Source organism: Nematocida parisii, assembly GCF_000250985.1.
Source record: "Nematocida parisii ERTm1 unplaced genomic scaffold supercont1.4, whole genome shotgun sequence".
Lineage (NCBI taxonomy): Eukaryota > Fungi > Microsporidia > Nematocida > Nematocida parisii.
The window spans coordinates 79,819-107,697 of NW_013524649.1; the positions used below are offsets into that span (position 1 = coordinate 79,819).

At 35.9% G+C, this 27,879-nt stretch overlaps 18 protein-coding genes and 1 non-coding gene across 19 annotated transcripts; 11 read left to right on the forward strand and 8 right to left on the reverse strand.

The window, feature by feature from the left end:
* Window positions 1-641: 641 nt before the first annotated feature.
* Window positions 642-1,642, reverse strand: NEPG_01612 (uncharacterized protein; the record flags this gene model as incomplete). Its single annotated transcript, XM_013203986.1, has 1 exon — window positions 642-1,642. One exon carries the CDS (start codon window positions 1,640-1,642, stop codon window positions 677-679), a length of 966 nt encoding a protein of 321 aa, XP_013059440.1. The 3' UTR covers window positions 642-676.
* A 52-nt stretch (window positions 1,643-1,694) lies between these two features.
* NEPG_01613 (uncharacterized protein) lies at window positions 1,695-4,411 on the reverse strand (the record flags this gene model as incomplete). The annotated part of the gene is made up of 1 exon (XM_013203987.1): window positions 1,695-4,411. One exon carries the CDS (start codon window positions 4,409-4,411, stop codon window positions 1,763-1,765), a length of 2,649 nt encoding a protein of 882 aa, XP_013059441.1. The 3' UTR covers window positions 1,695-1,762.
* A 51-nt stretch (window positions 4,412-4,462) lies between these two features.
* Window positions 4,463-5,317, forward strand: NEPG_01614 (uncharacterized protein; the record flags this gene model as incomplete). Its single annotated transcript, XM_013203988.1, has 1 exon — window positions 4,463-5,317. One exon carries the CDS (start codon window positions 4,463-4,465, stop codon window positions 5,138-5,140), a length of 678 nt encoding a protein of 225 aa, XP_013059442.1. The 3' UTR covers window positions 5,141-5,317.
* A 145-nt stretch (window positions 5,318-5,462) lies between these two features.
* Window positions 5,463-6,524, forward strand: NEPG_01615 (uncharacterized protein; the record flags this gene model as incomplete). The annotated part of the gene is made up of 1 exon (XM_013203989.1): window positions 5,463-6,524. The coding sequence occupies one exon, from the start codon at window positions 5,463-5,465 to the stop codon at window positions 6,375-6,377; it is 915 nt and encodes a 304-aa protein (XP_013059443.1). The 3' UTR covers window positions 6,378-6,524.
* A 103-nt stretch (window positions 6,525-6,627) lies between these two features.
* Window positions 6,628-6,698, reverse strand: NEPG_02712. Its single transcript has one exon. It is a non-coding gene; the product is annotated as a tRNA-Gly (tRNA).
* A 108-nt stretch (window positions 6,699-6,806) lies between these two features.
* Window positions 6,807-7,121, forward strand: NEPG_01616 (uncharacterized protein; the record flags this gene model as incomplete). Its single annotated transcript, XM_013203990.1, has 1 exon — window positions 6,807-7,121. The coding sequence occupies one exon, from the start codon at window positions 6,807-6,809 to the stop codon at window positions 7,104-7,106; it is 300 nt and encodes a 99-aa protein (XP_013059444.1). The 3' UTR covers window positions 7,107-7,121.
* Window positions 7,122-7,524: 403 nt separating this feature from the next.
* On the forward strand, window positions 7,525-8,253 carry NEPG_01617 (uncharacterized protein; the record flags this gene model as incomplete). The annotated part of the gene is made up of 1 exon (XM_013203991.1): window positions 7,525-8,253. One exon carries the CDS (start codon window positions 7,525-7,527, stop codon window positions 8,251-8,253), a length of 729 nt encoding a protein of 242 aa, XP_013059445.1.
* A 72-nt stretch (window positions 8,254-8,325) lies between these two features.
* Window positions 8,326-9,729, reverse strand: NEPG_01618 (uncharacterized protein; the record flags this gene model as incomplete). Its single annotated transcript, XM_013203992.1, has 1 exon — window positions 8,326-9,729. The coding sequence occupies one exon, from the start codon at window positions 9,727-9,729 to the stop codon at window positions 8,695-8,697; it is 1,035 nt and encodes a 344-aa protein (XP_013059446.1). The 3' UTR covers window positions 8,326-8,694.
* NEPG_01619 (uncharacterized protein) lies at window positions 8,332-8,700 on the forward strand (the record flags this gene model as incomplete). Its single annotated transcript, XM_013203993.1, has 1 exon — window positions 8,332-8,700. The coding sequence occupies one exon, from the start codon at window positions 8,332-8,334 to the stop codon at window positions 8,698-8,700; it is 369 nt and encodes a 122-aa protein (XP_013059447.1).
* Window positions 9,730-10,311: 582 nt separating the features above from the next.
* NEPG_01620 (uncharacterized protein) lies at window positions 10,312-13,384 on the forward strand (the record flags this gene model as incomplete). The annotated part of the gene is made up of 1 exon (XM_013203994.1): window positions 10,312-13,384. One exon carries the CDS (start codon window positions 10,312-10,314, stop codon window positions 13,375-13,377), a length of 3,066 nt encoding a protein of 1,021 aa, XP_013059448.1. The 3' UTR covers window positions 13,378-13,384.
* A 357-nt stretch (window positions 13,385-13,741) lies between these two features.
* Window positions 13,742-14,641, reverse strand: NEPG_01621 (proteasome regulatory subunit 11; the record flags this gene model as incomplete). The annotated part of the gene is made up of 1 exon (XM_013203995.1): window positions 13,742-14,641. One exon carries the CDS (start codon window positions 14,639-14,641, stop codon window positions 13,742-13,744), a length of 900 nt encoding a protein of 299 aa, XP_013059449.1.
* Window positions 14,642-14,677: 36 nt separating this feature from the next.
* Window positions 14,678-15,859, forward strand: NEPG_01622 (uncharacterized protein; the record flags this gene model as incomplete). The annotated part of the gene is made up of 1 exon (XM_013203996.1): window positions 14,678-15,859. One exon carries the CDS (start codon window positions 14,678-14,680, stop codon window positions 15,857-15,859), a length of 1,182 nt encoding a protein of 393 aa, XP_013059450.1.
* Window positions 15,860-15,887: 28 nt separating this feature from the next.
* Window positions 15,888-17,587, forward strand: NEPG_01623 (uncharacterized protein; the record flags this gene model as incomplete). Its single annotated transcript, XM_013203997.1, has 1 exon — window positions 15,888-17,587. One exon carries the CDS (start codon window positions 15,888-15,890, stop codon window positions 17,415-17,417), a length of 1,530 nt encoding a protein of 509 aa, XP_013059451.1. The 3' UTR covers window positions 17,418-17,587.
* An 893-nt stretch (window positions 17,588-18,480) lies between these two features.
* On the forward strand, window positions 18,481-20,989 carry NEPG_01624 (uncharacterized protein; the record flags this gene model as incomplete). Its single annotated transcript, XM_013203998.1, has 1 exon — window positions 18,481-20,989. The coding sequence occupies one exon, from the start codon at window positions 18,481-18,483 to the stop codon at window positions 20,776-20,778; it is 2,298 nt and encodes a 765-aa protein (XP_013059452.1). The 3' UTR covers window positions 20,779-20,989.
* Window positions 20,990-21,840: 851 nt separating this feature from the next.
* On the forward strand, window positions 21,841-22,197 carry NEPG_01625 (uncharacterized protein; the record flags this gene model as incomplete). The annotated part of the gene is made up of 1 exon (XM_013203999.1): window positions 21,841-22,197. One exon carries the CDS (start codon window positions 21,841-21,843, stop codon window positions 22,195-22,197), a length of 357 nt encoding a protein of 118 aa, XP_013059453.1.
* Window positions 22,198-22,213: 16 nt separating this feature from the next.
* On the reverse strand, window positions 22,214-22,441 carry NEPG_01626 (uncharacterized protein; the record flags this gene model as incomplete). Its single annotated transcript, XM_013204000.1, has 1 exon — window positions 22,214-22,441. The coding sequence occupies exon 1, from the start codon at window positions 22,424-22,426 to the stop codon at window positions 22,214-22,216; it is 213 nt and encodes a 70-aa protein (XP_013059454.1). The 5' UTR covers window positions 22,427-22,441.
* Window positions 22,442-22,687: 246 nt separating this feature from the next.
* NEPG_01627 (40S ribosomal protein S13) lies at window positions 22,688-23,156 on the reverse strand (the record flags this gene model as incomplete). The annotated part of the gene is made up of 1 exon (XM_013204001.1): window positions 22,688-23,156. The coding sequence occupies one exon, from the start codon at window positions 23,154-23,156 to the stop codon at window positions 22,695-22,697; it is 462 nt and encodes a 153-aa protein (XP_013059455.1). The 3' UTR covers window positions 22,688-22,694.
* Window positions 23,157-23,213: 57 nt separating this feature from the next.
* Window positions 23,214-24,256, forward strand: NEPG_01628 (uncharacterized protein; the record flags this gene model as incomplete). The annotated part of the gene is made up of 1 exon (XM_013204002.1): window positions 23,214-24,256. The coding sequence occupies one exon, from the start codon at window positions 23,214-23,216 to the stop codon at window positions 24,156-24,158; it is 945 nt and encodes a 314-aa protein (XP_013059456.1). The 3' UTR covers window positions 24,159-24,256.
* Window positions 24,257-25,082: 826 nt separating this feature from the next.
* Window positions 25,083-27,412, reverse strand: NEPG_01629 (uncharacterized protein; the record flags this gene model as incomplete). The annotated part of the gene is made up of 1 exon (XM_013204003.1): window positions 25,083-27,412. A coding segment is annotated over one exon (2,330 nt), but the record flags the coding sequence as incomplete, so codon positions are not given.
* Between the last annotated feature and the right edge of the window lie 467 nt (window positions 27,413-27,879).

Genomic DNA, 27,879 nt, shown 5'->3' on the forward strand with positions numbered 1-27,879 from the left:
TTTATATAGGCTACAATATATTATTAATATGTGTGAACTATGCGTGATTTATTAAAATTAAAATATTATTTATGCCTTACATAATATTAATTTAAATAAGCCAGTATATTTCAAGTTGTACTAAGAAGTAAAATAAACCATTTGGGGTATATTACATCTGGTGGGGTATAGCTAGAAACATACAAGAACTATTCTATAATCAGCACAGAGAAGATTAAATCATTTCAATAACTGAACAATGCAACAATTCAAGTTATAAGCATATTTTTAGCCAACTATACATGTATAAAGAAACGAGTGTATAAATAAGTGTATTTATCAGAGAATGATGAATTAGTACTTATAAATGCTTTTGTTATTGCAAAGCACAGAATAATTTAAATAATTTACAACTTTTAATTCACCCATATAAGCACCACATCACTTGATTAGTGCATATATTAGTTTATAAGCTAATTTCGGGTTAACTCTGGCCGTTATAAAACTTATGAAGAACAGCAAAGAATCAAACCAATTTCTGTACAAAAAGCACCCGAACATCGCTGTGTGCTAGGATGTATTGCTTCTAAACTTGTGCATATGCCGAAAAGTCAGTAAAGTGATATGTGAATGCAGCAAAAATAAACTAAAAACATAAACCTGTGCATGTCATTTATTCATGCGCCCTTTAACTTAATTACTGCTCAACATCAACAGTGTATTGTCTAACAGTTCCATCAGAGTATCCAGCAACCAGAGTGAATCCATCAATCCATCCAATGGCAGTGCATGATCCTTTACAGTCTTCAGGATGTGGTATTTCAACAACCACATCTCTCTCAAGAATGTCCCATATCATAATGGAGGTTTCAGTGCCTGCTGCAAGCCAGTATGCAGAAAGTGCGAACTCTAAGCAGTTAACAGTATCTCCTGTAGATATTTCGCATCTGTTAGATCCATTCTCCTTCAGATCCCAGAGGAGGACAGTCTTGTCTCTTCCAGCAGTTGCGCAAAGAGAGCCATCTGGGCTGACCACGAGTGAGTCAATGATGCAGGAGTGTCCCTTCATAGAGCTTTCAATCTTTCCTGTTTCTATGTTCCACATAACAATAGCACCATCAGAGTATGCGCAGATGATTGTTTCTGGCTTCTTTGGTATGGCCTTTATAACAGTAATGTATGCCACCTCGTTGTCCTCTCTCTTAAGCTGCTTCTTAAGCTCAAGATTTGCATTCCATACATTAAGAACTGGCTTTACTCCTCCAGTGAAAATGTACTCCTGGGAGGATTCCTCGGTTCCAGTGGAGTGTGCAAGTCCGCAGTATGCCTTCTCTGCATGCTCTGCGTGCTTCTTTGTCTCTTCTATAGTGATGGGCCATGATCTAATTGTGCTGTCTGCTCCCACTGAGATCAAGTACTTTCCAGACTTGGCCAGAGAGATTGAGTTTACAAATCCACCGTGCCCAGTAAACACTTTGGAAAGCTTAGCCATAAGCTCGCCTGTGGCATCTGCAACAAACTCCCATCCCTTTATGGTCTTGTCCCGAGAGGCGGTGTATAGTATCTTCTTCCCGTTCTCTTCTTGTATTTTTAAATCTGTCACTCTTTCTGTGTGTCCATTAAATTTCAGCTTCAGCTTTGAAGATGCGACTGTACTTGTCATTACAAGGGCGTAAAAAATTTAAAAATTATATTTACGTTAATTTATTCAAATCCCTCTGATCCTCCATCGGGATAGAAGTTGCCTAATATAACACAAACAAGCTGTCTCTGCGCCCTCTGCTTACTCTGCCAAGGTCTTCACATGTCTTGAAATTAGCTGGCAAAGTGACTTGACCACCCGTGCATTGCTGCCGCGTATTCTGAATGTGGCTGCCAATTCTTGTCCTTCTGTGGTAATGGCAGCATTTACGTAAATGCCTGTTCCCTGTGCAGTTCTTGTGTACATGTTCTTCACAAGTATATCTGGCCGCTCAATCTCATCTTTATCTGATATGGTATCGCCTATCTTTGCCCTTGTCTCAACTACTGTGCCGTTGATAGCTTTGCTAACGGTCTTGATCACATGGCCCGGAGTAATTTTTGAAGTATTCAGCGTAATTGTATACAGATTCTCCCAAACAAGAGATGGCCATCTATCACGGAACTCCTCTCCATCTATTTTCTTTTTTTCCAGCATATCAGCCAAGTTAAACTTAATCTCCTGCAAATTTTGTATAAAGTAATTGTCCCTTCCTACTTTCCCGGCCGTAATTACTCCACCAATATACCCAGTGTCTGACTCTTCCATAATTAAAGTGGCTTCTAGTGTGCACACCATGTGCGGCCTTAGCTTGTCCAGCCGGATAATGCTTGCCATTTTAATATTTGGACTAGAGACAATGTCAAACTCAACGCTCTCCAAGAGCATATCAGTCTGGTTTACAAGAAGAATATCCAATGTTATTTCCGTGCGAGAGGTATTTATCTTGCACTCACAGTACAATGGATCAATTGCTGATGTGAGTTGGAAAATGTTTTTTAGCTTACTGAGTGACAGCGGAGTGCTTTTTTCAATAAATTTCTGCACTGTGCTTAGTTCGCATGGCGATGTTTGCTCAACAATTAGTGGAAAGACAGGCCGAATAAATAAATTTTGCTTACACGGCACCCCACCAGCAAGCCGCCTATTATTTTTCTGCTCTAAGCCCTTTGCATCATTACTCCCTGTTACTTGGCGAGACTTATCAAGAATATGAGTGTTTTCATTATTCTCCAGCAGACTTACTAGGCGAAGGAGTGCTACACGAGATGCCTCATCTATATTCTGGGTTTTATGCCCCGCTGCATATGTTTTAAGCGCAGCTGTCATAATATCCGCAGTGAACTCCTTCCTTTTTTCCTCTTTCATGTCTGGCGCACGCTGTGCCATGTCCAGGAGGAAAATAGCAATGGGCACACCAGGGAATATTTTTGAAATGTCTAGTTTCTTTGTGTCTTTAAGCCCTGGAAGAAGCCCTTTGTCATCTGATGCTAAAGCATAGAGCAGCTTAAGTACTGCCTCGTGCGCTTTCTCACCATCTGCATGGGCGGAAATAAGAGTAAACACCCTTCTAAGTATCTTTCCATACTTAATGCCCGGCAGTTTATCTATCACGAGTGTCAAAGTCTCCTCCATGTTCTTTGGCAAAAGAGTAATGAACGAGTCAATAAAGTTCACTGCCTCCAATGCCAGTTCAGGAATTCCAACAGAAACCAGTCCAGAAATCCTCTCTATTAGCTCAGGTGTGCATATTTTATACTTCATCATCAGCTCTTTTAGTGCCTGCATAAAAAATATCTTATCCTGTGCTGAGGACGAGTCTCTCAAATCTTTCTCCGGTGTGTCTGTAAGGCCCTGGCACAGAAAAGCGAACAAGTCCTTTGCCTCTGCAATTGCCAGAACATCCAGTGTAAATTGGAATATCTCCTTGGCTAGTTCCATCTTAATCTTAGCTACGGCTGGAGTAATCATCTGCACTATTTTCATACTCATATTCTCAAATGTATACTGCCCTCTTTTTAGCGCACCTCTGCACGCACGAATGATTTTACTCTTTGATTCCACATCCAAGTACTCATTTGACATATCCAATAACTTATCCACTCCCATCTTTACCATCTCACTATTTCCATTCTTCACCAGAGCAACAGCAGCATGTACCTCTATCCCACGAGAAGACGCTCTTTTGAATATTTCAACAATCTGGTCTAAGTCGCCCTCTCTCTCTGCACTTTCTAAAAAGCACTCCTGTAAGCCCTCATGCGCGCTTTCTTTCAACTTCTCATAAATATGCTTTGTATCTTCTTTGTTTACCTGCTCGATGGTTTTATACCCCTCTGCCAGGCAGATTGAGTCTCTCTCTTTAAGAATCTGGTCAACCAGCATGGGAATGGTATCTGAAAATATCCCAGATAGCTCTTTACTGCTAAGAAGATCCCGCAGCGCTATGTACATTGATGCTCTTACTATTGGATTTGAATAACTTAGATTCTCTATAAATGGAAGCTTTAAGATATCAAATATCGCAGCACTTCTAAACTTGCTAACGGTTCTGATTGCGCGGGCTCTAATGTGCTCATTGGGGTGTGCTAGATGCCCCCGTATCATATTGCATATCATAAGTATCTCATCCCGAATGTTCCCCTCAGAGTCTTCTATATTTATACTCTCCATATACAAATAGAACAGCATAATTAGTCTTTTACTCTTTGTACTCGGGATAGCCATTGTTAGTGTTAATAGAAGGTTTTCATGGTTTATTCCCATTGCAGTCTCCTTTACTATATGCCATAGCGCTTCAATTTTACTCTCATCTGTGCCTCTGGTCAGAATTGCCTTTAAGTTGTCTTTGCTCTTTATTTTGTGTAAATCTCTCGAAACATAAAGTGTCCGAGCGCAGGTTGCTGACATAATTTGTAAAAACAGAAGAATTATAAATATTTTGTATCCCGAAATAATTAAATGACAAATACAAACAGACCCGCAGAAAACTGTTATTTTAAGAGAATTGGCGTAGAACTGAATGCGTACAGAAGGCACCTACTTGACAGAGTAGAGATACAGAAGAGCACTAAGGGGGTCTCAAAAATAATAATAGATGGTGTAAGCCCACAGACAAAGCCATCAAGTATATATGCAGCTGCAGCCAAGTTTGATCTTTGCGAGTTATTAATAGATTCAAATGAGAATCTGTCACGATGTGCGCAGTGGCAGATACATTCTGTTCAACTGGACATGACAGCAGATCGTGGGTATAAAAAAGGATCTATTTCAAGCGTAATGCATGCAGGAATTTACTTTACAATAGACATGGCAGGATACTCCTGCGCATCAACCAGAAGAATGTGGATTTACAACGTAAGGAATCTCCTAAGGCTTTGTTCTAAGAAAAGTATTGTTGTTGTGTTTAATGAAGAAAAGTATACAGAAGAGGAAATTCTAGAAATATTTTTACTATTTAAGATAAAAAAGCGAGTAGCAGTTAAGTTTTTAAGCACAAATGTAGAAAATATGCTAATTACAGCAGCCATGAAGAAGTATGCGTACAAAGGAGCAATCATACCCATGGAAGAGAATGAATCGTCCTTTAAAAAACTGGTGTACAGGGCTACTAAGCCATTAAAGAGCATAAAAAAGTAAACTGTTCTCTTCTATACAGTTAAATATTTCAGTTATTACATGTCTAAAAATATTCAATTTTTATATTATTCGGGTTATAAATTAAATATACTTTACTACTTATTGTAATGCACTTAAACACGGCACATCTTAATTAAGAGTGCAAATATTATAGAATACATAATATTTGGGTTATATCACAAATGTATTATAAAATATTTTCTGTGGCAATTTCAGGGTATATGCTAAGAAATATTATTCCATTATAATATCTGCACAGGGCAATAATAACCAAAAATAATTTATCCTTTGCAATAAATAATAAATTTTTATTTAAATGAAAATGATCATCCTGTACATTCTAGCAACAGTTCATGGGCTAATCCACACATCAATTCCATTCAACCCCAATCCATTCCCAAACCCGTTTTCTGATGAAATAGAAGAAATAATTAAATATGAAATTAGAAATCCTCTTCTGACAATAGATGAGGAGTACCTTTACATCCCAAGAATCACTAAACCCAGAGTAAGAAAAGAGTTCAGGGATTTAAGCCCAGAGGAGTGGGCAGAGTATAAGCAAACAGTTGAACTACTAAGACAGCACGGGTATTTAGAGCCACTCGCACGTGTTCATTACACAGTAAAAGAATATGCGCACAACTCTCTTGAATTCCTTCCCTGGCACAGACTTTTTCTTCTTTACTTTGAATATCTTTTACAATCACTGAGTAACAACCCGAACATGACCGTGCCGTACTGGGATTGGACAATTGATGCAGAAGACCCAAGTAACTCGCCAATGCTTAAAGAATTCTACTGGGGCATTTCCAGATGTTTTTTAGTATATGAACCAACAGCCCACTGCCTGCTGCGTACGCAGAACAAGAAGATAGATCCATTTTATAACTGGACTGAGCTGCAGTCTGTCATTAACAAGAAGAACAGCTTTTATGAATTCACAATTGAGCTAGAACTTATTCCACACGCACTGGTTCACTTAAACATAGGAGGGAAGTATGGAGACATGTCATACATGCAAAGCACAAATGATCCTCTCTTTTGGCACCACCACTCATATGTAGAATATATCTGGGAGAAAAGGAATTCTTTATACAGAGGCACGCGCAGTGCCAAGGATAGACTATACCCAGAAGAAAGACTAGATGTGATCTTATACCCGTTTAATCTGACAGCAAGGGATTCAATCAATCTCGGCGCATACATTATCTACCAGCCCAAAATAAAAAGTGGCTGATGCTAACCCGAAAAGCCTCAGAAACAGCAGAAGAACAAATAGTACCCAGTACTCTTTATATTACAGCTGAATTTATGCAGTGTTTACTAACACAGCACTACACCCAGAAATAGAAATATTCAAATAGGAATATATCTAAAAGTGGACTTATACTAAAATAATAAATATATTCTAAATATAAATAAATCTTACGAGTAGAAATAAAATTTAGGATTTCTATATTTTAAATATAGCCTAGACAGCAAAAAAGTGCGCTAACCGGGAATCGAACCCGGGTCTTAACCTTGGAAGGGTTGCGTTCTACCATTATACCATTAGCGCGCACTACTTAATCACACACGCACGCTCTCTGGATGCCCTTCTTTAATAAAACAGCCGGGAATATGCCCGCCTTTTCGCCCTATAAGTACTAAAGTATTTTTGCACAGGATGGCAAGAGTTCCCTTTGAAGAGAAGACAAATGAAGAAAGAGTGGAAGTGCCCATGGGTAAAAAGCAGACAAGGGACGAGAGAGAGACTGTCTTAGACTATTTATTAATGATGAAAAAGCAGACACTTAATTACAACCTAAAGTATGACTTAACCCTGTGCATGGAGATTCTTCAAGGGAAAGAGAACATAGAAGTAAAGGAGTTGAAAGAGGCTGTAATTGACCTATCTGAGGAGAATGAAAAGTTAGTTAAAGCGTGTGATAACTTACAAATGAAAATATTAAATAACACACAGTAAAGTGTAAGCAATGCATCATAAATAAAGTATAATTAGATTTAATTTGAAATAGCCCGAATTTAAACCACTTTACAGAAGAACCTTACTTAATTAGCAATATACTCTGGGATGTAAGTATTTGTAAAATATCCTGTGTGTAATTAGTCTGAATATATACAGCGAATTATTACAGAGTTATTTATAGTATACATGGAAATAAATAATAAATAGAATATTATAAATTAAAGCATAGTTAATAATAGCCAAGTAATAGATAAGTGTATAATAAGCCTAGATATGTAACTGTATACTTATTTACAGATGAATACATAGAAAATGTGCACAACTCGAAACATTCTCAGCGCATGTGAAACATAATGTATCCATGGACAGAGAGAACAACAAATAAGCCTATATAATACGCGCGTACACTGCGAACATGCCCATGCTATGGAAGTATCTATTTATTATAGGGGTAATTACAAAGTGTGCTCTATCCTCTGTTACAATTACGCCCAGCACTGAGGAGTATGCCGTGGTGCCCATATCGTATATGGAAGAGAGTGAGAATGGGTGTAAAGTAGTTCCCATAAAGACCGACAGAAAGTGGCTGGGAATGGTAAAAAAAGGAGGGTGTACACCAATCACAAAGTACAGCAATCTTAAAGAAATGGGTGCCTCTGGTATGCTTATTCTGGGAAGACCGAATACCGATTATGCTTCTACCGAGCAGTTTCATGTGATTCCTATAGATCCTGTTATGTACGAAAGACTAACAGAAATATATAAGAAAGAAGAAAAGTACCCCTCTGTGAAAATAACCAATGGTATAAGAACTTCTCTGCCAATTGTCCAGATACTTTATATTTTATTTTTGGTTCTGATGATTTTCGTATTCCCCAGTCTATTTGAGCGCTTAGATGAGCCGCGGATTCGATTGGTCAAGCCAAAGGACCTATCAACCATTGCTTTGCAGAAGTACGAAGACATTCCAAAGAGCGACCGAAAGTATGAAGAGTGTCCAATATGCTTTGAAAAATTCACAGAGCCGGAATTTATTCGTACATTGCAGTGCCATCACTATTATCACTGCAATTGCATAGACCCGTGGCTATTAAGTCGAAGCTGCAGATGTCCTGTGTGCAATTACGAACTATCTTTCACATAATCGATCAACCAGTGAAAATATAAAATTTAAATTTCTTGATTAAATCGAAACAATTGATCACATTACAATCAGCAGAAGATGATAAAGTATAAGAAAGGTGATGATATAACTTGTGAGAATTGCAAGACAAATATAACTCCATTATGGAGAAGGAGTGAGACGGGTAACTACCTGTGCAATGCATGTGGGCTGTACTTAAAAATACACAAGAAACACAGACCAGTTAAGTTCATGAGCAAAGAAATAAAGCACAGGCAGAGGCAGACTGTGCCTAGGTTGCTATCAGATGGAGGAACAGAAGGGTATGAAGTAGCATACAATGAAATTAATACGAATGGAGAAGAAAGAAAGGATATGTTCGAGGACTGTCTTGTAATAAATTATTCAGAGGAAGAAATAGAAGCACTCTCGGGGCTGGTTATGCTTATAGATATGGACAAATCATAGAAAAGAAACAAGTATTTCATTAAGTATCCCAGTGTCTTGGGATATAAATACCCTATCTATATATGAAATGGCTTCTCCCCAGACTCTGCTTCTATTAAGTCGATGCAGGGATTGGTTGAGTAGTAAAATACTTCTGGGTGTGAAAACAATAAATAGAGAATGCATGCAATATAAATTCAATACTTGCTCTTTTTCCGTGCATGCAATAGATACGCTGTACAATTTTCTACCGAAATACGAGATAATTAGTGGATTTACATAAAAGTCTAAAACGGGGAGTGCGGGCCCCGTAAAAATAGATGAATATTTTACGGAGTACTCTTTCTTGCAAATTATATCTACTGTGCTGGGGGTGGAGTGGTTGGAAAATGCTGGGTGAGTATGGTCTGAAGTGAATTTATCTTCTGTCGGGTTTTTTGAGTCATATGTATAACTATTGCACTTGCTTTGCAGTGAGTCTTGAATATTTTTTGGCGAGTTTATTTTCACTGCAAGTATTTTCAGAATATGACCAGAATCCATTCCTAAATACAGTTCATTCGCTATGCACTTTATTTTTGTGCATACATCCCTCTCTGAAATCTTTACTATTGGCATTTTTTCTGTTTTATAATTATACAATACTGAGTCTTCTTCTACTGCAAAGGGACCCTCTGCTGTATGGCAGTGCGGGAGAAATCTGTTCTGGACGTATTTTGTAAGTGATAAGTTTTCTATTTTGTAATAACCCTTGGATATAAATAAATACGCGGGCTGGTTTACTTCAGTAAAATATTCTGAAAATACTTGCCAGTTGGATTTGTGTATAGAACTATCCACTAGAAGAGACTCTACAGAAATGGGTGTACTTAGCTCTCCTGCTGGTATTCTGAACATAGCAAGAAGAGTCGATTCTTTATCAAGCCATGCGTATATATAACAATTTGTGGCAGTAAATAGAATACGGCCGTGCACTACTACAGAAATAACTTTGTCGTTATGATGGTACTCAGAAAGCTCAAGTACTTCATTTTCCTCAAATATTTCCATGCAAAAATAGTTTTTCATTTTTGGTTATTTCTGTTTTCTAGAATATTCCTTAAAATAACGGCCAGAAAATCATCTGAGCACAAAACAATTCGGGTTAAAGGCCGTTAGCGTGAACTGTTTATGCCTCATGATATTTGTATCTCCTGAAAATTCAGTGCAATTGGCTTTAATTTAATATGCAGTGCCTAGTAAACTGCAACTCTTGGGGTATTTCAAGGATATTTTGGCTAATGTGCGGTTATTTCATAATTTTCGGGTTGAATATCCTAAAGAGTCATGTATTACTTCTGCTTATTCTGTTATAAAAGCCTTTTACTAAAATTAAAAATGAATTAGTCCTTTATTATAAGCTTGTATATCAATATGTTCTAGTGCATTTGCGCACTGAGCCACTTTAAACAGCTCATCTCGATCTATAGTGTATAATACTCTGGTAATTGTGTGAATACTTGTACTTAACAAATGGTATATTAGGACGGCGTGTGCATTGCCTTTAACTGGTGCTTTTCGCATGTTTTTCGTCTTGGTGCACATGAATTATTTGTTTTGTATCTGTAAATAGAGGGTGTAGAATATTTTTTTATGCGAAATGAAACTGGGTGCTTTCTGCAGAACATTCAGCTAGTAAATTTTATGTGCCACGATAATTTGTATGTGGAGTTTACTAAAAAAGTGACATGCATTGTTGGTAATAATGGAAGCGGCAAGTCTGCCATTATGATTGCAGTCGGTGTTTTGTTTGGAGTAAGAGCTACTGCTATGCGGGGAAATTCGTACAAGCAGTATATAAAAACCGGAGAGGATTATTCTCTAATAAAAGCAGAGATAAAAGTGCCTGGTGCCTCTGAAGAATCGAAAAGTATTATTATTGAAAAAAGACTTTCTCCAGAAAGCTCTCGAATCAGAATATTAATTAACGGCGAGGTTGCTGGGAAAACACAAGATGATCTGAATACGTTAACTGAGCAACTTAGAATAAATCTGAAAAATCCTGTGTGTTTCTTAACACAGGACCAGTCTAAAAAGATATTAAAGGTGCACAATTTAAAGAGCATCTACGCCTTCTTTAAATCGGCAACTGATATTGAAAACATTGAGGACAATCAGGTGCACGATCAGAACTTAGTTCTTGCGATAAAGCAGTCACTGGATTCAGTAAGTGAGCGGCAGGCAAATAAAGAAAAAACTCTTGAGGCGGTAGAAAATAGGCTAAAGTTAAAGGAAGAAATGCATAGTGCAGAGGAAGCAATTAGAAGGCTTAAAGTAGAGCATGCTTGGGGTAAAGTCCACAGAGAAGAGAAAAAAAGAATCGAGGCAGAAAGAGAGAGGGAGGCTCTATTGAATAAGTACTCTACAATGTCGCAGACAAAAAAAGAGCTGCTTAGCAAGATAGAGGAGACTACCGGAAAACTCTCTGAACTTACACAGAAAAGAAACTCTCTCCAGGTTAGGCGAGAGGCTAGGTTTGATATAATAAAAGAGGGCATGGCAAAAAACGAGAGAAGAAAGACTGAAATCTCCAAAGAACTTGACCAGTACACATATGAAATAGACCAGCTGTCTAAGAAGATAGCGACTATAGAACAGATCCTTGGCAGATCAAGCGAGTCTGAGAAGAGCGAAGAGACAGAAGAAGTTCTAATGGAAAGTTTAAAGCTGCTAGAGAGTGAAAGAGCAAAGAATGAAAAGGAGCAGATGAGCCTAGAAGTAAAAAAAGCACAGATTGAGCTAACAATTGGGAAAATTCAGAGGGAGGTAGATGGCTTAGTACAACAGAACGTTAAAAGAGAAGGGATTCTTCAGTCATACCGGCAGCATGACCCAATAAAGTTTTATGGAAGTGCAATGGAAGCTGCAATTTCTGAAATAAAGCAAAGAAAGCTGGATGTAATAGGGCCAATTGGGCTGGAGATATCTGTAAAGGATAAGAAGTGGTCTAAGGCAATCGAGTCTGCACTGGGCAGCTGTGTATTTGGATTTATTCTTCATTCACAAGAAGTAAAGACTGAAGTGACAAATATTTTTATTAAGTACCGCGTACAAAAATATCAGATCTATCTAACAAAACCACAAAAAGAGAGAGCAGAAGATAGAATATTTGAAAAAGCCATGAAAGTGGCTCAGAGTAGTCTTATGCAGGCGAGCATGCATGTTTCTTCTCCTGTGACAACAGTGCTGTCTCAGATACAGAACAGCAGTGCTATAGTGGTAGAGCAGCTAATTATTCTTTTGGGAATAGAAAAGATTGGGCTTCTAGAGAATCGAAGGGATGGATACTTACTTCTGCAGAAAAAGGCTGGATTTGATTTTTTCTTAACTCCTGCGCCAGACAGAATTCAGTATGTTGGGACTAGTTTGAGTGACATGCGGTGCACTGTTCGAGAGAAGCAGCTGCTTGTTTCAAAGGAGGGGGAAAAGGAGCTAATGCAGGAAATCGAAAACACTAATACAAAGAAAAACGAAATAGCAGGCAGATTATCTGATTTATCAAAGGAATCAAGGGATATACAAAAAACACTACAGACGCATTTAGATATACAAATAGTTCTGCGGAATAAAATAGCGAATCTGGATGAAAGAATAACTCGAAACAAGAAAGCGCAGGGAGACCAGCTGCAGATAGAATACAAGCAGTATTTAGAAGAAATGAACAATATTCAAAAGCAGAAGAGCTCAGTGAATGAGACGTATAAAGAGGTTCTTTCTGAAATAGGCAAGAATCAGAGAGAGATAATAAAAATACAGGAAGAAACAGAGTATGCCAGAGAAGAAGAAGATCATTTGTATAGAAAAGAATTAAAGGGCCGTGCCCAGGAGAATGAGCAGCTCAAACTTGCAGTGCAAGAAAATGAAGCAGAGCTAGGCAGTCTCCAAAAAAGAATAGACCGCATGAACATAGATCTAGAAGAAATGCACAAAGAGTGCCAGGTTCTTAGAGAAAGTGCTATGGATTTATCTGACCAGCAGGTCCTTATTGTTGAAAAGGAGCCTGGTGAGATAGAAAAAGAAATTATCGATCTAACTGCCAAGACATACGCCTATTCTACCCAGCCATCACTATTTGAAATTGGCGACATAAGTGAAGAGCTCCAAGACGATGAAGAGCAGCGAATTCTTAAAGAAAAAAAGAAAGAGCTAGAATGCGAAATATCTAGAATTACAGAAATACTGCAGGAAAACAGAGATGAAATTAAAGAAATAGAGAAGGGGACTCTGGAGAGAGTGAAAAAAAGAGAAAGCTTCACATATCAGCTGTCTGACTCAAGCATGCAGAGCTTCTCTGACCTAATGCGTATGCGGGAATACACTGGAACATTGGAATATAATCACAAAAAGGAAGAGCTTGACATAAAGGTAAAAATAAGCAATAAGTCAAAGGGAAACAAAAGCTCTCTCAGCGGAGGAGAAAGATCGTTCTCTGGCATTTGCTTTCTTCTTTCGCTATGGCCTCTTATTTCCTCTCCCCTCCGAATTCTTGATGAGTTTGATGTGTTCATGGACGGGCTTAATAGAAAAGCAGCTCTTAACTTAATATTTGAGGCGGCTAGGCGGATTAATACGCAAATTATCATTATCACACCGCTTGGTGTGAGCAACCCACCTGAAGACATATGCAACGTAGTTACTCTTAAACCACCCCAGCGGTAGTCCATCATATCCTATAATAAATTTTGTTATCAAATATCTAGATGTAACTCAATTTCTCAAGAATATTTATACTGGTTTTGTTGCACAATTGTTTAATCTGGTTTATTCCATTAGCTTGCATATAATAAAAGCCAGGATATAGTTATTCTTTATATTACACGTAAAAATATAAATACCCTTCAGTTTAAATAAGAATAAAGTTTAGAAAAATACACATTTACTCTAAAACGAATTAGAATATAAAAGCACTAAAGAACCTGAAACCCCCTATAAATAGAAATATTCAGACAGCAATCACTATTAAGATCTATAGAGTTGTATGTTAAAGCATATACACAAATCGTTTAGAAATGAAAAGATTTATTTACGAGAAGATTCTGTTGTGAATGTGCACAATAAGTTGCTGCACAGTGTTTTCACTCATGAGTGCTTCTGATTCATGAAGAATTCGTTTTCTAATATCTAGTCTACCCACTGTCTCCAACTCAACATTTTGTTCTTTAGCTAGATTTTCTTCTTCTACTCGCTTCTTCAATGCTCGACCCAGCTCCTTTATTTCCTTTTTCCTTCCTTCTGCTTTCTTCTCAAACTCCGACACACTCTCCATCTTCAGACAGTCTGCCCATGTCTTCTTATGCAGGCTGAGCAGCATTCCTTCTTCAAGCTCGTTCTTCTTGTATTGTATGTTGATTGAGTAGTAGTGTCTGTTTAATCCGTGCATCATGCTCACAAGAGTTGGCTTGGTTAGATATCCTATATTAGATGTTACTTGCCGTGGCTCCACGCCAGAAATTGACTTCTGCATAGGAATAAGGCGGAATGCATCTATAACAACCTTTCCTCGCACACTCTGTATGGGATCTATAACTACAGCAACTGCTCTCTTTGACAGCTGCTCAAATGCAGACTGCGTGTTTATATCCACACTCGATAACCAGCATCCAAATCCAGGATGCGAGTGGTACCACCCTACAACACTCTCTCCTCTTCCTGTTATTTTCAGCATATCCATCATTTTTGTCTGAAAAACCGGGTCAACTGCCTCTACACTCACTCCAGTTCCACTCTGCGGCATGGCAAACACATCTGTTACACGGATTGTATACTCATCCACAAACTCCCCCAGCATAAGCCCCATAACCTCCATAGGCACTCCTGCTCTTCCATGCTTAAGCATCTTAATCAGGGCAAGCGATGATATTTGAATGGTTTCTGCTGCATCTGGCGTGTATGCATCTTCTATTAACCGCGACTGGTCCCACATACAAATACAAATAAATTTTAATTATATGCTACTGCAATGAAATTAGCAGATACCACAGAATCATATAGAAAGGGAGAGGGAGCGCACACCAATTGGGTTATAGATCAAATAAGGTCTGTAAAGGAACTTATTGATTCGCCCAAAGAAATGGTGCAATGGTTAAAAACCCTATGTCCAAGCGTACTTTTGGATAAATACGCGATGTACACTTACACCACCACTAGCTTTTCTACCGAATTGCGCAAAGAGCATGCAGATGCAGAAGAATCCCAAATATACAATACCGACAAAAAGAATATTCAGGAGGGAAAAAAATATCCGCTGTGTATAGTTATTATAGAACAGTGCCTTCTTTATAGCGACCAGCCAACAAGAGACACGCTAGATCTAATTGTGGCAGCCATATATAAGGAAATATCAGATAGCGATCTTATATTTATACATAAACTATTGGCAAATGGAATAATTTCTTCTTATAAGTACAACTATGCCGAAGAGTACGATAGATGGCTTATTCTTGCAGTAATAAAGGTAATGAAAGTCAAAAAGACAGAAGAATACTGCCTAGAGTACTTTCCTGGGATAGTTGAAAGAATCACCACCGCAGCAAATGCATTTAGAGACAGAGCCATTATTTTAAGTGATTATTTAACAGACGGCAATTTATCGCATGAAACCCCAGAGTCTTCCTATTTTTATAATGACATTCCCTCTACGCCAATTATAGAAGAGAGAGATGACAGCCCAGAAGAGGAAAATGACCAGGTCATGTTCATAACAACACTTACAGAGTATTACTTCCTAATTAAGAATAGTAAATTTGAAAGTGAACCATCTGAAAGAGTAGAAGAGATTCTGCTGCAGTTACCTAGACTGCTCCTAACAGAAAAGCTTGCAATAATCAAGAAGTACTGTTTAGACATAATAAGAATACACGCAGGGATACAAACAAAAGAAGCAATTGATGGAATATGTGCAGTTCTTTTAGTGGACGATATAGCGTATTCTGCATTTTCTATATTTTATGATAGAAAGATGTATTCCCTTCATTTTAAGCGGATAATTGCTAGCTGTTTGCAGATTGTTTCTTATAAACTGCGCAAAGATGTGATTCTACGCATTTTAGATAGATATTCCAGTAAAGAGTGCTCTGAGGAGGAGAAGAAGCTTGGATTAGATGTTTTCTTTAAAAAAATATCTACTTGTCATTCTATTTAAATAAAACCCCATTCAGATTTTTATTTAAATGGCCGACATAGAAAGGACCATTGAAACTCTCCAAGAGACTGATTCTGCAGCAGACACCCACAATTTCATTGAAACTCAGCTTGATTCAGTTCTGGACTATTTATTCCTGGAATCATATACAGAAAGCCAGAAAACGTGCAAGCTCGGAGTACTTGATTTTATCAAGACAGCACTCTTTCAGAAGCATGTTATACCAAGGCTTTGTACAGAAAAATACATATTTGGCCTACGAAATATCAGAAAAAACGGGTATGCCAAAAAGGTATCAGATGGCATAATGTCTCTGTGCTATGAGATATATTCAGATGGTATAAAGACTCTTCTGGAAAATAAGCCAGAGAGGCTTCTTAGTGTTATTTACAGGCACTCCACTCTGTGTTACTTTGAGGAGCTTTTAAAAAGTTCTGACTGCAATGGAATTGTAGAGCTGTTCCCGTGCTTTTTCTCCTTAAGCGAGCAAAACTTTGTTACTTGGATAAAGTTCCTGGCAAACCAAAACAGTGTCTGCATGATATTCAGGTTTTTTGTGCGGCTTAAAAGAGGTCAAAAGGATCTTCAGAATCTTTCTAAGTTTCTTTATCTGTTTGTTTCGTTTACTGGAAATGTGTTTAGGGACTCAGTGTATATGAAAGACACGGGGAAGCACTATGCCCATTTTTATAATGAAATAGAAAAAAGAGTCGATGTTTTACTCGATACAATATTTGTGGAAAATGATGCAGTAAATAGGCTATCCTGCTTAGAAGTCGTTCGGGAGATGATTCAAGTTATTGAGTACATGCCAGAGGACTCAAATGTTCTTCCGTCATTATATAATTATTTAAAGGGATCAGAGGTATTGCAGTATTTATCAGATGGAAATCACAGCGCACCTGCGTGTGTTAAGGTTATATATCTTATAAACACCGTTATGCGGACCATTCGCTTTAAGTCATCACATACGTTAAAATTTATGCAAGAGACAAATATTTTATCACACATTGGAATGTACTTATATGGAACTGCCACACATACAATAACAAACGAGATATGCCTACTTTTAAATGAAATGATATATGTTGGTAAGGTATTTTACATTAATCCAATTGCGGAATTCTGCCAGGCTATTCGCACAACATCTTTTAATCAGGTTATACAGATATATTCATCCTCACAAAAGAAGCATACACCGCATGCGTCTATAACAGACTGTATTACACCTGTTATATATATTCTATACAAGCTGTATTATATGTGCCTGCATGAGTCAACCAGCAGAAGTAAAGAATTAAAGACCTACTCCAGAAGGTTTGTAGTAGTTGATGAAACAACAGAGCAGTATAAGATTTTACAAGAATTAGAATTTCTGCAGGATGAGCAGGCCTACTGGTACATAACCACACGAGTTCTTGAGCACAGTAAGCGTCTGTCTTTAGAGTATTGCCGGGCACTCCCCGAAAAATTGCCAAATTCAGAGCAACTTGCCAGATACTTCTGTGAATATACTGCATCTGTGCTTCCTGCTTATCCAACATGGCTTTTTCGATAGCAATAAAGATAGTAAAAATCTGCTGATTTTTCTAGATAGTAGTGCCGTATTAAACTACTGTTTCTGTGCTGGTGCTTTATACTGTATACATATTTACGAATTCACTCCACTAATTAAATATTTACCCGAATATATTAAATCCCCATATACCAATAGTCTGAAATATTCCGACATAAATAATAAATACAATAAAAACTTGTGTTAATTCAGTAAAACCAACAACCTTTGTCTTTTTATATTTTATGTTTAGTCAAGCCACTTTTTATTTATCTATGATGTACTTATGAGGAATAACGTCATCGCTACCCCGCTATATAGTCAAGATAAAGAAGACAGAGAAAGGGAACAGTTCTTTATTTTATTTAGGAAACAGCTTCTTCTGCATGGACTCAGAGTCTTAAGGAGCAGCTGTGTTATACATCGCCGAAATTAGCTGTCAATGCTTTCCCGAGTCTCCCCTAAATTGGGGAAAGGCTCGGGTTAAATAATCGAAAGTTGATCTATTTATTTTCGATTCTGGGCCTTTTGTTTTGTCAGAATCCTCGTGCAAGCTGGCACACAGATAGATCGCCCCTAGGGATTCACATCTAAGTGGTGGTGTCACCACAATTTTCTTTCTGTTTATACATTTCTATACTATTCTGTAATATAGTTGAATATACTTTATTTAGTATTATTGCAGTCTGTTTTTAATTTCTTTGTATAATAGATAGGCTGTACTGCATAATATGCTAAATTGGTTCTAGTAGCTCTTACAGCTATGCATCTATTATTCTACTACTTATAATACTCATTAGCTGTATATTATTTTATTCAGAAATATGTGTTCATGCTAGAATAAAGTATAGGCGATTCTTAGTTAATATATTTTGATTATACTAAAACTAAACATCTCAAAAATTGCATTGTGTTATAATTCTAAGTTATTTAGCATCTGTGCTAGACGTAGATTTTGTTCCATCCAATAAGGTGTATTGTTTTTAATATAAGATTACTCCGTATAATAAAGTACGATAATTGGCCAGTTAAACTATTTAACTCAAAAATTTAATTTATATATCGCATGGGAGAGAATCTAAGCACAGAAATGAAAGAGAAGCATGACATGCATATGGGTTCAGATGAAAATATAATACCAACTAAAATCGTCGATGTTTCAGAGGCTACGGATGATTCAATATGGATAAAAAACTATATAATTGAAGAAGATTTATACAATACGGTATATGCCTCATGTAAAATACCAAAGAATAAGATGACTCTAGTAATAGGAACAAAAACTCAATATGATTCAATAATTAAATTATTACTAGCAATAGGAGGGTATTACAGGGAAAAGGTAGTAACACAGGGAGATATTCTAATAAAAGATGAGAAGGGGAATTACACCACTAGAAACCCAGAGAAGTGGTTAAAAAAGGTCAATTGCACATTGATTGAAGATCCTAAGTTGTATAATACATTTACTGTGAAAGAAATAATTACACACATAGCTGAACTAAAGGGCAAGAAAAAGGAGGTAGCCAATATATTAAGTCTTCTTGACCTGGAAAAATGCAAGAACCAGTGTATGCACAGCTTTAATCAATATCAAGAAAAAATGCTTAAAAAAGTAATGCTTGCTATAGGACTTCTTCTGCAGAATGAGATCAACATATGGGAAGTGTTTGACATGGAAAATTTAGATCAGGTAATTGATTTAATACAAAAGAACAATGAAACAAATATAATAACTACTGAATATCCAGTGCCGAATCTTCTTATAGACAAGGTAGACTGGATAGTATTCATGCATGGCTCAACTGTAGTATATTCAGGAACGAGAGATCACCTTCTTTCATATTTTAGAATGTCTGGGGTGCTTCGTACTAAAGACTGTTCTCTACACACATTTTTTTCCACTGAACCAACAGAGAGGTATAAAACAAATAGCGCTACTATGAGTATAAAAAATCTTTATAAATTAGCCAACGCGCGTATTAAGGCCTTTCCAGTGGAATCCAAGAAAAAAATGTCAAATGTTTGGTTTGTCAAGATGGGGAAACCAAATCTTTGGATTGTTAAACAGCTTATGGCAAGGGCCATGCGCACGTATGGACCAATATTTGGATTTTGGATTTACATTGAGATAATGATGTGTGTAATAGCCCTTACTTGTATTGTAGGAATTATGTACTTTTTTGGTGCGTATGATGGAAGGGCTTTAGGCATTGCAAATGTTGTTGATAATGGCTCCTTTGAGACAATTATTGATCTACTGCAAACAGTAAATCAAATAAGTAACTTTTTTGGGATAAAGCAGTATGTAAATCAGATAATAAGATTTCCATACACTATCCATGGGTTAAATCTTTTTGCGCAGTCTATCACTATGTATAGGTTCTTATATACACTTGCAGCGGCGTTTCTTGTAAAGTACTCTTTAAAAAGCTCATATGTAGAGGCATGTTTATTTGATATTAAAATGGGCTTATACAGTCCATGGAATCTTATTATTACTATTATGATAGAGTTTTTTATTAGAAATACGGTTATTCATTTTATATTTCAAATAATCACCTATTTTATTGTAAATAGAAGTATTTTGCAGAATCTAGCTCCTAAAAATTTGATTAATTATTCAACAACGGATTATTTGATTGCTGCTTTTTGCAGTAATTTTGTGTTTGGACTGTACATCCAAATATTCGGTCTGCTTTCACATAGTAATGCTGTTTTAAATAGACATGTGTTTTTTGGTACAACTGTCTCTTACTTGTCAATAGGAATAGAAAAAATCATGGTGGCAAGAAATAATAATCGAAATTCATACCAAATGTTCCAAAGTTCAACAAGAACATTTACTATTCCTCTTTTTGATAGAACATACAGTGAAATCAAGCGGCAAACAAATATGCCGCCTGTTGTATCTAGATGTCCTGTATTGAGTAGATCATTTTGGCATATAGATAGTGGAACTGCTTCTTGCGATTATCCTCTATACAAATTTATAGTGAGTAATATATATAAGTATATATACAAATGTGGGGTTCCAGCAGTGTTTGACGAGATTTTTTACAAATGCTCTGTGTATCGAGGATATTTTAACTCACCTGGCCCCATACCAGATTATTCTGCACTATATGATGCAATTCAAACAACAGACAACCCAGAAATAGCAAAGAGTGCCTTGCAGAGGATATATATGATACTAACGTATTTGCCACCGCATGAAATAATGAACGAAAATACACCGATAGGTAATATAACCATGGCAGATATTCTATTAACTAGCGCCAAATACACTATTCTACCCACTATACTTCTTTTACTAACTCTTCAACTAATGTATAGGAAACTGCAGCCAGGCATAAGAAAGTAGGTAGCTGATTTCTACCTTGCCTAGTTTTATTATCTCAGGTGCTACATATTATACTTCTTGTACCTAGCACTAAATTCTATACATCATTTGTTTATGTTAATTTCAATAGCTTAAGCTTATCTTAGGCATTCTCACCATATATATTCTGCCTATAGATAGAAGGATATACTTATAGTTGGTTTCACAGGTTAACCTATGAGAGAAAGTTGGGCCTACCTCTATAAATCCAAATATATATTGTTCTTTTATCAATAAACTTAAATTTTTATTTAATTTTATTCTTAGAAAGCGTTCTGTATAGATTTCTTTTAGTATTTCCAAGTTATGTCTGGGATATTTTTATTGCCACATCAAGCTATGTGATTATTCCTAATAATACATAAAGAGATTTTCTAGTATTTCGGGTTAATTTTCTAACCTATTTATATATCCTAAACTAATACGTATGTTATTTATACAGGAAATTGTTATAATAGAGCTGAATTTCATTTAAGAGAATTTTAATTTCTAATTAATGATTCTATTTAAGTATAAACAATAATAGGAAATAACTATAAAATTATATACTGCCCAAAATATGTCCATTTTTATATACTAGTCCGAAAATACTAACCATATGGAAATATAATCAGAAAACATATCTTTGCATACAACCAATCCTGCCACTATATTTTAGTTATAATATACACACCATACTACAACTAATATTCATAGAATATGGCATTGCCGATGCAGTTTATTCTTACTAATTACATATCCCGATTACTTTTATACCAATTACTTTTTTATTCTTTTAATTTATGCACTTTTCTTTTATAATATTTAGAAATTGCTCTTATTTTCTCTAACTTCTTCTCTATTTTATACATTCAGTGCTTCTTTTGTGTTAATATGATTGTAGCTCTATTTTATTAAATAGAAGATATATCGCACTTAAATGGCACTATTCCCCTTTTAACATAGCACTGCGTCAAATTAGTTATTTTTATATTTCGTGGTTTTTCTGTTATTTCTTGCTTTTTACAGAAACATACGAATAAATTTTCTTTTTAATTTTGACCCATGGCAGGAAAGAAAGTCGATCCAAAGGCACAGCAGAAAAAGGACAAAGCACCAAAGAAAGTAGAAGCTAAAAAATGGACAAAGACTGAAAGCAAGGCTAAGCAGTTAAAGACATCCGTAATTACTCAGGACATCTTCAACAAAATAAAGAAGGAAGTGCTTAACATGTCATTAATTACACCAGCTACAATTGCAGCAAGAAACAACTTTGAAGTAGCACTTGCAAAGAACATTCTGGACCAAATTGTTGAAAGTGGTGAAATAGAAATTATTGCTAAGTCATCATTCGGTAGAATATACGGCAAGAAAGAGGCCAAGGAAGTCAAAGAGATTAAGGAAGAGGCTATCTCTGCATAAATAATAAAATAATCATTTATTTCTTCTTTTTACCTTTCAGAATGGCATCTTTCATTTCTTTTTCTAGTCTCTTTTTCTCTCTTTCCCTTTCCTGGAATTCCAAGTCATGCTCGTCTAATTCCTTGGTTGATTTTTTCGCTGCTTTTAATGGTTTCTTCTTCCCTCCCTCTCTGTTCATACAGGGGAGCAAAATAATGAAAATATGAATAGAAACAGAAGTACGCCACATCAGTATATAAAGTGCTTGGATAGGGTTCTGTGCAAAAATTATTGGATATTCATACATAAAAACACATTACACAGCAGTACAAGGCAATATACAGCCTATGGAAATTAAAGTATTAATTACCAAGTAAAACAGAGAAGAAATAACTTTAGTTAGTTTTATTTATGTTGTGTATAGAAAATTCTTATAAAGTACGTTATGCCAAAAAATTATTATGAAATAGTAATAACTAGAAGTTAAAGTGTGTACTGACTAAATAGATGGTATTTATTTATAGACCACTGTTTCTCTTCACGGCTGATCTGTAAGGAGGTGTCCAGTTTGCTGGAATAACCTTTCTTGTTTTGTAGTATCTAGCTAATCTGCTTATTCTTGACTCAACTAAGATTAGTCTGTACTTGGAGTCAGTGTCTCTTGTGTTTGACTCTAAGTGCTTTCTAATGCTAATAGCCTTCTTAACAAGTGCTGCTAAGTCTTCTGGTACTTGTGGGGCTAAGTTGTTCTTCATGAGGATCATAAGAAGCTTTCTTCCACTGAAGAATTTCATGTTACCAATGTGGTACTCATCTCTGAGGATTGTTCCAATCTGGGACAGAGTAAGGCCTTTCTTGGCATATGCTATTATCTTTCCTTCTATCTCATCAATGTTTGCGTCTAACCACTCTGGACTCTCTCTAACGTATGGTGTTGTTGATCCAGAGATACCTTTTCCTTGATTGTGCATGCGACCCATTCTATTTTACTGCAGGGGATATAAATAATTTAAATTTATGGGAGAAGAAGAAAATAAATGCGAATAGAAGAGAAAAGATTACTTAAGTTCTTTAAGAACAAAGACGGTATGATGGAAGCAAATGAATTAAAGCATGTAATGCGCTGTATATACAATACACTTGTGACTAAAGCAAAGGAGAAAGCAAGAAGCAATAAACTAAAAGAAGGCGCAATTGCCAAAGAGCCCAGTAGAAACCCCGTAGAAAAAGAGCAAACCGGCCTAGAAATACATGAAGCACCAAGTGTGCAGAGCAACATATACTACTCTCCTATGGACAAAGCATATGCAGATGGCGTAAGCAGTGGTGAAAGTAACGAGCCAAGTCCTTCTTCGGCTGATTTAGACCATGTTTCTATGGATGGAGGTCAGATATTTCAGGACAATGCATTTAATTCTATGCATAATTCACGCGTTTCACACACTGCAGTAAATCAGCACTTTACTGGGGTTCCTGCCTTTAACCCAAACCCATCAGCAGGCAGGCCAGAGTACAGGCCAGACAATGCAGTTGGAAATGTGTCGAACGTTATGGGCGATCCAATATTCCACAATATAAGTAATTCTGTGAACAGTCCACGGAATGGCGTACAAGACCCTTTCACTGACAGAAACACTGCCATGCATGGTAATGAAGAAAGCACAAGTAATCATATGGAGCAGATCAATACAACAGGCCCTGGCAGCACCAATTCTATGCACCCACCCACTTTAAACAGTTTTAGTGGCGTGGCTAGTAATAGGAACACAGCAAATAATTTTATAAATCCAAATAATTCTGAAAATGCTAGCAGTTCTCCTGAAACAGAAGTCCAAAATAATAATGTGATTTCAGGGGAAGAAAACTTTATGGAAGAATTTAATGAAGAAACAAAGTCATTGTACAAATTCGCTATAAATGAAGAGACTGAGAAGGAGGTTTTAGGAGAAGTACCGTCTTTTTCTTTTAATGTTCACAGTTAAGTGCTCATATTTATCTTATTGTTCATATAAGAAATAAACCCAAGATTCGTTAAATTACCCAAATAAGTAGTCTTTACAATACATAAAGAGCAATTATATACCACTGTACTATCATGTTTTATTCATACACTGCTTTAAGAATTATAAATGCTTTACTTTTATATACAATTGCTAATATATATGCAGTATAGGATAAAGTTATAAGAAATTTGAATTATATTCTATGCTGTTAATATTCCATATATAGCTGTATTTATATGGCTGTAATATAGATTAAGTAGGCTTATGGATAGAACATCTTTCTAATTCTTATATATCACCTCTATTATAATTTTCCTGTTTTTGTTTTAAGCTTTACGTCTTCTAATTGTTTTTAATAAACCTGTATTACATTGAATATAAAGTGAACACATTTTGTTTTATAATATAATTTAAATTTTCTATGAAGAGTTTAGAATTAAACATAAATTACCTATTCTGTAGTAAATTATACTATGAACATATCAATAGAAACAATTAAAATAACTAAAAAGGCTTTAACAAGAACTTTAAAGACATATATAGTTTAGATCGATAAATATATAATCCCAAGTATTTTTATTTTCTCCCTTACAATAACCACATGCATTAAAACACTTTGTGTATACTTAAACATACTAATATCTAACAAATTCTGGATTTTAAAATGGTTTAAGACACTAGAACATTACTGCCAATGCAGTAGAATATATTTATTATAGAGTGGTTTGGGGCTATTTATAACGTATAAGCAAATGCATCCAGCGCATGCAATATATAAAATTATATTTAATTTTAGAATTTCTATATTTTAAGGAAATATTTTAATCTCTGTCGTATAAATAAAGAATATAAGCCTTATAAGTCAGTTTTACTTCCGGATTTATTATACAGAATATTCTTTATTTAACTTCTAATTTTGGGTTGTAGTTGTCTATATCGTAGGAATATAGCAATAATTAAAAATATAATTGGTATAATTAACACACGCATTATGCATTTTATAAGATCGAATTTGGTTACATCTTGAATCTTTTCCGTAGGCTGGAACAGTTCGTGTGCACTGAATGGATAGCACATTCTTTCTATATAATTTACTTTGCTTGCGTACTCTATAAACTCTTTTTTGTTGAGATTGCTTTCAGAATCTTTAATCCTTAGCATCATGTACGTGGCCAGTGCATCGGCATCTGGTACCTGGTACAAGCTATTTCTATATAACCGTAGCTTAGTAAGTAGTTCTTCTGTAATTCCAAATGGCCCCATTTTATAAAGGAATTTTAGAAGACTTGTACTCCACATTAGCATAGTGCATCTAAATCCATTTTCTCCGTTGGACTGAATTGTATCAATTAACTTGTCAATGAACAGAGTTGACTGCATCATGTACATCTTCAAGTCATAAAAAGGGTGGTAGTCTTGGTTTTGTGTCAGCGCCATGTCTTCTGCACTCAGCTCACCTTTAAGCAGCCCATTGATTAAATTCGCGGTTTTACTGTCTATGAATACTTCAAGTACCTCTATTTGCTTAATTATTGTCTGTGTAAATAAGAGAATAATAAGTGCAATGTACATGTATACCTTGGAAGAGGTTGGTAAACACTGTATTGAGAAAATATACACACCCATAAGTATCGATGTTACAATGCACACTAAAAGAACATCGGAGTAATTTGGCGGCATGATTGCTTGAATGGCTTCCTCTACAAAAGATCCATAAGCAATCATATACGAGAACATGCCAAATATAAATGCAATACATATTTTCCTGCAAACAATCTCCACAATATGTGCGCATATAAAATCTGCAACAGTAAACTGCCCCTCTGCAATATTTATTTTGCAGAGTCTAAAGTAGTCTATGTTGGTTAGATTGCAGAACAAACTGGCCATGCTTATAAACGTAATTGATCTTTCGCTTTGAAAGAATGTAACGGCACCAAATAGCCACTTTGCAGCAGCATTTGTCTTTATGCACTCTAAAAATGTATTGTGGTGCTCTTCAGGCATAGTACTTGTGCCAATAGTGTTGCTATTGAAAATGTCCAGTAGTGTGTATATTGGGTCAAAAATGCTATACCTAAAAATACTATCATTTGTGGATAAAATGCTCCTTTCGACTATGGTAAAACCTAGCATTAAAACTATCAGGCAAAATATATAATACATGACCTCGTATGCGATAGAAGATCCTCTGAACCCCTTGTCAAAGTACAAGGATCTAGAGAGTATTTCATATACACGCGTAGGGCTAACATTAAAGGATTTGGCAATAAAAAGATTCCCTAATGATTTTTCGCCCATTGGCCTGGACAGAATTGTGTTTGTTAGGTTATTCAGTACTTTTATATTATTTCTGTCTATTTGGTTTTCTGGGCTGTCTGCACTTAGCCTCATTAAATAGTTCACAAACATAATATTTTCCTCTTTAACCACCCCATTCTCTTCAAAATACGCCTGCATTCTACTATATGGGCCAGAGTATACGACGGTAGAAGAGTGCATAAAAATAACCCAGTCAAATAAATTCATTAGCTCTTCAGAAGGCTGATGGATACTTACAATATTAGTGGAATTGTTCTCCTTCATAAATTTAAGAGTCTTTTTAGCTATTTCTGAGTCAAGGCCAGTAAGCGGCTCATCCCATAGGTTTAGCTCCTTCTCACTAATTATACCAATTATAGTCATAACTCTCTTCTGCTCTCCTCCAGAAAGCTTTGAAAATAAATTGTGTCTGGTCTTAGCCACCCGAAAGTGCGTTAGTAGCTTGTCAATTACATCCGTATTCTTTCCATAGCACTTTGCAATTGAACAAAGCAAATTATAAACAGGTATTTTTTTATACTGAGTTACTTCCTGTCTATGGTAGTTTACATTTTTTATCCACTTTTCTATATCCCTTTGAACATACCCACCATTTCTTCTTGATGTTAGAACTTCTCCGTATGTTATATGCGATCTATTGCACCTGCCGGCTATGCTTTCAAACAGTGTGGATTTTCCTTCTCCACTGAGACCTATTAATGCAACAAGATTATTTTTTGGAATTTCAAATGTAACATTATGTAAAAGAGGAATGTTCCTGGCAGTTTTTCGAGTGTAGTTATTGAATTTAAATAACGTATTTCTAGATTCAGAACCCGAATTATTAGATTCTCGGCCCTTTCTTTTTGTATTCTCTAGGGTTTTCTTACTGTGTTTTTTTGCATTTCTGTCTGTTCCACTTTCTATCATTCACTTCCCTTATAAAAACAAATATTGTACATTTTTATTCTTTCTATTATTTTGTGTATTTTATGATGGCTTTGTTTGTTTATGGATTAACTGTTGCTCTATTTAATCCTGTATACATTGCATATAGTCATGCAATTCCCAAATAAATAAATAGTGATATTGCACCAAAATATTTCAACTATTTTTAGCTTATAAATCTGCATTTAGATTATATCTATTATAATATTTTGTTTTTAGTATTTAAGATTCATACATTGCATAACCCGAAATTAAATAATTCTGATTTATGCTTTTAATTTATTTCTTTTTATATAAAAGACTTGAAAATAAATTAAAATTAAACAAACAGATAAGATAGTAGAATTAAAATTATGTCTGGATTTAAACAAATTAGTTTAGTTTGTTGCTAAACAATAGGAATAAATTAAAATAAATTCAGAACAAACCATTATTAAAATCCAGGATTAAA